Source organism: Carlito syrichta, unplaced genomic scaffold (assembly GCF_000164805.1).
Source record: "Carlito syrichta isolate Samal-C Ts95f unplaced genomic scaffold, Tarsius_syrichta-2.0.1 Scaffold306319, whole genome shotgun sequence".
Lineage (NCBI taxonomy): Eukaryota > Metazoa > Chordata > Mammalia > Primates > Tarsiidae > Carlito > Carlito syrichta.
In genome coordinates this window covers 199,175-206,029 of record NW_007250415.1, presented here as the reverse complement: position 1 = coordinate 206,029, position 6,855 = coordinate 199,175, and the positions used below count along the sequence as shown (strand labels likewise).

General features: G+C 53.5%; 1 protein-coding gene across 1 annotated transcript in view; it reads right to left on the bottom strand.

Moving 5' to 3' along the window:
• The window catches only part of ETV7 (ETS variant 7), a 33,007-nt gene that overhangs the window by 4,724 nt on the left and 21,428 nt on the right, over positions 1-6,855 (bottom strand). Inside the window, exons 3-4 of the mRNA XM_008062994.2 lie at positions 4,421-4,585; positions 3,005-3,130 (exon numbers count right to left, since the gene is read on the bottom strand). Coding sequence (XP_008061185.1) covers positions 3,005-3,130; positions 4,421-4,585 — 291 coding nt within the window. The remainder of the gene's footprint in view (positions 1-3,004; positions 3,131-4,420; positions 4,586-6,855) is intronic.

The following is a 6,855-nucleotide window of genomic DNA, read 5'->3' as shown; positions in this document are numbered from 1 at the left end:
GTGGAAGGATCACCGGAGCCCAGCAGGTCGAGGCTGCAGTGACTGTGAGCATGCCACTGCACTCCAGTCTGGGCGACAGAGTGAGACTCCGACTCAAACAAGACAAAACAAAATAATAATAAAATAAAGACCTTGGAACCATGCCTGGCACATAGTAAGTGCTCAATTGTTTAAAAATAAATAAAGTCTTTAAAAGTGACAGTGGGGCTGCTCCATGCCAATGTGAGTGTCTGACTGTGACTGGGTGGATTGTCACTGCCCTGAAAACACGGTGGGCCGGGTGCCCTTTGAGCCACACTGCAACCAACACAGGACAGTCACTCCACCCCCAACACCCCACCCCCCAGGTCAGAACAACCCTGGTCCTTCTCACATGGGATCCCTCTGGGACTCAGCCTGAGCACACATCCCAGGGGAATGCAGCCTCCGACTCACCGGCGATCCTGCCGTCCGTGGAGGCCCGCGGCATCGTGGGGAAGGGGCAGACCCTCTCAGTCCTGCTGCCGAGCTCTGCACAGGGAGATAAGCTGAGGGACTCCTCTCAGTTGCTGGGCTGCCTGGCCAGGCCAGGGGCATCCAGGTGGCTAGAGGAGCTTAGCAAGCCCCGGGTCTGGCGACTGCTGCAGGAGACCCCTTCGAGGGCCCAGCTGAGAGGGCTGGGTCCCCTCTGCAGGCAGGGCACGTTGACTCCATGGACCCCGAGCCTCCCAGACCCCAAAATGGTGAGCCTGGGAGCCCTGTGGGGCACCATTCCTAAGGCTCTTCCTCAACCCAGTGCCTGGTTAGGTGGTCAGGGAGGCAGTGGAGGGCAGGGGGTAAGGGCCAGGCAGCCCAGATGCTCACCCCAGTTCCCCCACAAGAAACTCAGCCTCGCAAACTTGTTCTCTCAGCTGTGAAAGTGGTTGCAAAGCCAAGTGGTGACAGAGCCGGGTGTAGACCCCAGGGGCCCTATATCCAGGGTCCTCTCTATTTGCCAAAAAAATATGTATTGAAGGTCGGGCATGGTGGCTGACGCCTATAATCCCAGCAATTTGAGAGGCTGAGGCAGGAGGACTGCTTGAGCCCAGGAGTTCAGAACCAGCCTGGGTAACACGGCAAGACCTCGTCTCTACAAAAAATATGAAAAATTCGCCAGGCGTGGTGTTGCACGCCTGTAGTCCCAGCTACTTGGGAGGCTGAGGCTGGAGGATGGCTTGAGCCCAGAAGCTCAAGGCTGCAGTAAACCGTGATCATGCCACTGCATTCCAGCATGGACGACAGAATGAGATCCCAATCTATATAGAGAGATTTACTGAGAAACTTCTATGAGCCAGACATTGTTCTAAGTATCTTGAAGTTAAATCACTGAACCCAAAAATGCCACTGATATCTTAGTGGGGGGCAAGAGGAATAAATTATTAAAATGAAAAAGGAAACAGAAGCATTGTACAATATGGAGAGAAAAAATAAAGCACCATAAGGCAAAGAGAAAAATCTGGGGAAGGAGCAGGGGTTGGAATTTTAGAGAGGCTGGCCAGGCCTCACCGACAGGTCACCATCTCAAAAGAGACCTGAAGGAAGTTAAGGAGTGAGCTGTGTAAGCATCTGGAGCATAGGAGAATGGGAGGCAGAGAAAACAGCAAGTGCAAAGGTCCTGGGGCAGGAGTGTCTCTGGCTTGTTCAGTGAATAAGGAGGCCCTTGAGGCTGGAGCGCATGAGCCAGGAGGAGAAGGCTGGCAGAGAAGGATAGAAGTGGGAGGTCACTGTAAGGACTGCACTTTGACCCTGAGTGAGCAGGGAGCCACTGGAAGATGCTGAGCAGAGTGACATGCCCTGATGCGTGAATCTGTCTGGCCCCTCTGCTGAGAACAGATTAGAAGAGGTCAAGAGCAGAGGCAAGGAGGCCAGTGACGAGGTTCTCCAGAGGCCAGATTCTGGATGAACTTTTTTTTTTTTTGAGTTGGAGTCTCACTCTGTCGCCCAGGTTGGAGTGCAGTGGCATGCTCACGGTCCCCACAGCCTCAACCTGCTGGGCTCAGACAATTCTTTCGCCTCAGTCTACAGGCGCAGGCCACCACACCCAGCTAATTTTTTTGAGTTTTTGTAGAGACAAGGTCTTGTTATGTTGCCCAGGCAGTCTCAAACTCCTGGGCTCAAGCAATCCTCCTGCCTCAGCCTCTCAAGGGGTAAGCCACCCCATCCAGCCTCTGGATAGATGCAAGGGATTTGTGGACAGTCGGGATGAGGGTAGGAGACAAGGGGACTCAAAGGTGATGTCTGAGTGACTGGAAGGATGGAATCAGGGTTTGCTGGGAAGGGGAAGACTGGGAGAGGGACAGGGGTTGGAGCCGTTTGGTTTAGGGGCCACTGGGATTAAGACACCCACTAAGCAACCCAGCAGAGGGATGGGCAAGCAACGTGGGGTGTGCATGTCTGGAATTTGGAGAAGTCGAGGCACAGAGGGGAATCGTTTGCACTCTGTGGTGTTCAACACCCAGGACTAGTGAGATCACCCAGCGTCTGAGTACAGAGAGGAGGGGAGGCCCTCTGACTCTGCAGTACTCTAGCATCTAGACACAGGCCAAAGAGGAGAAAAGAGATTAAGGAGAGACCAGTACGGTAGAGGAACCAGGTGAGTGGGGTGTCCTAAAAGCCAAGGGAAGAAAGAGTTTTGGAGGAAGGGGAGGTGACCCACTGGGTCAAAGGCTAAGAGAGCCTCAGCTAGCAAGGACTGAGGGTGGACGTAGACAACCCTGTGTTCAGGTCCCCAGAAACCCTGACAAGAGAGACTTCCGTGGAGAGATCAGAAGACATTGGCTGGAGAGGAGAGCAGAGAAATGGGGTGATAAGAGGCTGGGCCTCCTCAGCTTGAGACTGCAAGAGTGTCCCCCAGGCAAGCAGGAGAGGGAGGGGCGCTCAGCCCACGCCAGCCACCTCTTCCATTGCTTCGCCTTGGCGAAGGCCTGCTCTCCCAATGACGCTGATTTGAGGGAGGAGCTCAGAGCTCCACCAAGAGCTTCCTCACCTTCCAGGGAGCTGGAAGCCTGCCAGGGGGGCCTCTTCTGCCCAAAGGCCCCCCTGAAAAATGGCCCACATACCAGGGCTTGCCTCTGGGTCCTGATGTATTGTAGCAGCTCATATAGGACGTCACCTGGGGGAGAAGGGGATGGGAGGGCGGGCTGATGACCAGGTTGAGTGGGGAGGGCCAGCCTCAATCCCCAGGGGTCACCCGCCTCTGAGGCGAGGGCTGGCACATCCTGTCACAAACTTCAGGCTGACGGACATGCAGCTCCTGCTGTAGCCACAGGAGCCTGGGCTGGCAGTGGACAGGGCCAGTGCCACCCTGTGGCAGATACATTTTAGAAAGACATTCCTTACTGCGGCCTCCAGGGATGCAGCTTGTAAGGTGAGGCTGCTTCTCGGCCTCACACACACCCTTGGCCGAGGGCCCGTGTACCTCACATCCCTGGGAGGTGAGACAGTTCTGTTCATGAGATTCCCAAGCTTCATCAAAAGGCTACCCCAGCCTTCTAAGCAGCCAAACAATCCTAGCCACGTCCTACAAGGCAGAATTGGGCCCTGTCCAAGGTGCCAGAAATCCTCCTTTACTCACAGCTTTGGGCTAAGGTGCTGATGATGGTAGGGCAGGGAAAGGGGATCCCTGAGGAGAGAACCATGCTGGGCTTGCTGGACATTCACTCTTTTGCCCTGAAACCCAGTTTCTGGTTGAAATGAAAACTCAGGCTGGGCGCAGTGGCTCACTCCTGTAATCTCAGCACTTGGAGAGGTCTCAGAACCAGCCTGGGCAACATAGTGATACCTCGTCTCTACAAAACATTTTAAAAATTAGCTGGGCATGGTAGCACACCTATAGTCCCAACTACTTGAGAGGCTGAGAAGGGAGGATATTTGAGTCCAGGAGGTTGAGGCTGTGGTGAGCCATGATCATGCCACTGCACACCAACCTGGGTGACAGAGTGAGACCCCCAACTCAAAACAAAAACAAAATCACTCAAATTGGGTGACTTTTTATTGTTGTTGCTGTTATTAGCCATTTATACTCATTGTGAATGAACACTAGATCTTTCTCTAGTTTTTTGTTTGCTTTTTAATAGATTGGAACTGGAGCAGTGAGATGGAAATGGATAGTAGACACAGGGCCGCAGGGAAGGACAGGGGAACGTGACATGGCAGGACAGGCCCCTACAGCTCTGAAGTCAAGCGCCCAAGGGACTCCTTTGCTGAAAGCCTGCTATAGGCAGGAGCCACCGAGCAAACATCGATGGAGAGAGAGGCATCTGCCGTGCTGGGAGCGGGGCACAATTCCCCAAGGAAGAACCCCTCCTCTCCCTCCCTGGGCCCCCTGGGGCACTTGAGCCGCCTTGGCCTACCAGGGTTCCCACCAAAACATTTCAGAAGGAAGCCTGTGAGTTTCCCTGACCTGAACCGGGTGCGCGGAGCCGGAAGTCTTCCTTGGTGAGGATGCAGAGGGCACGGCCGTTCATCTCGAACCCGTACTCACGGGTGTGCGGCAGAGAGTACTCCTGCTCTGCCCAGCGCAGCCAGTGCAGCACGTCCTCCTTGCTCCAGAGCACGGGCTGGATGCCTGCAACCAGCAAGGACGCGGGCTGGGGGAGGGCGGCAGGGGGCAGGAGGCGCGTGGGGACCCAATCTCTCATCACTCCTGCTTCAGGCCCTGGCTCACCTGTCACCTCCTCCAGGGAGTCCGCCCTGAACACGCCCCTCTGAGCAGATGCTCTCCTGTTCTGCCCCCAGCTCCCGTCACCTCCTTTGTCACCGTGTCCTGCTCTTTTCCTTCCTAGCACTGGACTTTCTTTGCAATTATGCTTTACATTTGATATAATGATATGTTCGTGTTTTTCATGATAAATGTATTATGTACATATTCACTTATCTATTCTCGGTATCTTCTTTCTCGCCCCCGACCCCCACCTGTTTCCCAATCATTCATTCAACAACAGCGAGAGCAGTGTCCGGAACACAGGAGGTGCCCATTAAACATGTGCTGAATGATTGTTTCCATGACCAAGCAGTTCTGTGAAGGGGTGTTTTTGTTAGTTTCCCACATGAAGAAATGATGAACCATCAGCCCATGGTCACACACAGGGAGCATGAGATACGGCCAGGCCTGGAATCCAGGTCTGCCTGGCCGTTGTACTTTTCTGACTCAGATCCCGGTTTGCTCAGGGAACAGCCCAGGGGGGACACAAGCCATGTCAGTTCTTGCGACTTTACTGACAAGCAGTCGTCTTATTCTCCCTGCATTTCCACTCTGCCTGGGCCCGTATTACACCTCATGCCAGTTACAGTATTTGCTTCACTCATCTGGGTTGTGTTTAGCAGAGCTACATTAGGACTTTCACAGGTTCTTGGGACATTTGCCTTTGTGGGCTCCTTTCTCCATTAAAAAGTATTTTCTATTATTATGTTATGATTTGGATTCAGTGTGACAGGTAAGGACGCTGAGGCAGAAGAGAGAAACAACCACCCAAGGCCACATCTTGGCAATGACAAAGCCCAAACCAACCTCTGACTGCCTGGTACTCAAAGCAACACAAGAAATAAAATTAATTTAAATGCTTAAAAAAAAGATATGTATCCTTCACTTGTTCATTCATTCAGCCAATACCTTTTTTTTTTTTTTTTTTGAGTTGGAGTCTCACTCTGTCACCCAGACTGGAGTCAAGTGGCCACTCCCGGCCACCGCAGCCTCAACCTGCAGGGCTCCGGCGATCCTTCCGCCTCAGCCTTCCAAGTAGCTGGAACCACAGGCGCGCACTACCATGCCCGTCTAATTTTTTTATTTATTGTAGAGATGAGGTCTCGCCAAGTTGCCCAGGCGGGTCTCTAACACGCGGGCTCAGGCAATCCCCTCACCTTGGCCTCCCAAAGCGCTGGGATTACAGGCTGAACCACCGAGCCCGGCCCATTCAGCCAATATCTAATGAGCACCAGCCATGTGCCAGGCACTGTGTCAGCACCAGGGACACAGCACAGAGTGAGACTGGCTGGTGGGAGGGACCGCACAATCAACAACTCTCTAATGGCAGTCCTCAGCAGCACAAAAGGGACGAGCACCGTGCTGCAGAAGCAGAAAGCAAGAAATTGACGCCCAATTGGGAGAGAGGAGAGCTCTCCCTTACCTCTACTGTGGTATCCAAGAACAATAAGGGGAGAGAATACGTGTCTGAAATTGCCTTTAAAAATTATTTAGCCAGGATCGGTGGCTCAGCCTGTAATCCCGCACCTTTGGGAGGCTGAGGTGAGTGGATTGCCTGAGCCCGTGGGTTGGAGACCCTCCTGGGCAACTTGGCGAGCCCTCATCTCTACAATAAACCAAAAATTAGCCAAGCGTGGTAGCGCGTGCCTGTAGTTCCAGCTACATGGAAGGCTAAGGCAGAAGGATCGCTGGTGAAAGAACTTAAGCGCCAGTGACAACTCCACACCCATTAAAGACTAAGAGATTTATTAAAGGGCGGCTACAGGGGAAAAGGGAAAGGGTCTGTGGCCGCAGGGTTGGCGGGGGAGAGAGGGAGACGAGGGGGGGGGGGGGGAAGTGAGAGAGAGCGGGGAGAGAGAGAGCAAGAGCTAGAGAGTTGCAGGGAGAGGGCCGTATTTATTAGCCTGACAGGGGCCGGAAGGGGCTGTGCTAGGTTTCTATAAGCAGCCTGGGAGCAGGGTGGGTATAACAAAGCTAGCTACATCATGGGAAATGATTGGAGGCTTGCAGGTTTGAACTTCGTGTGCGAGGGGAATTGTGCATGAAGAAGCCGGAACCTAGGGCCTTTGTTGTCTAGTGTGGCTTTACCATGTTCGGCGCCATTTTGGGAGCCGCCCCTCTGGCTGTTTCCTGTA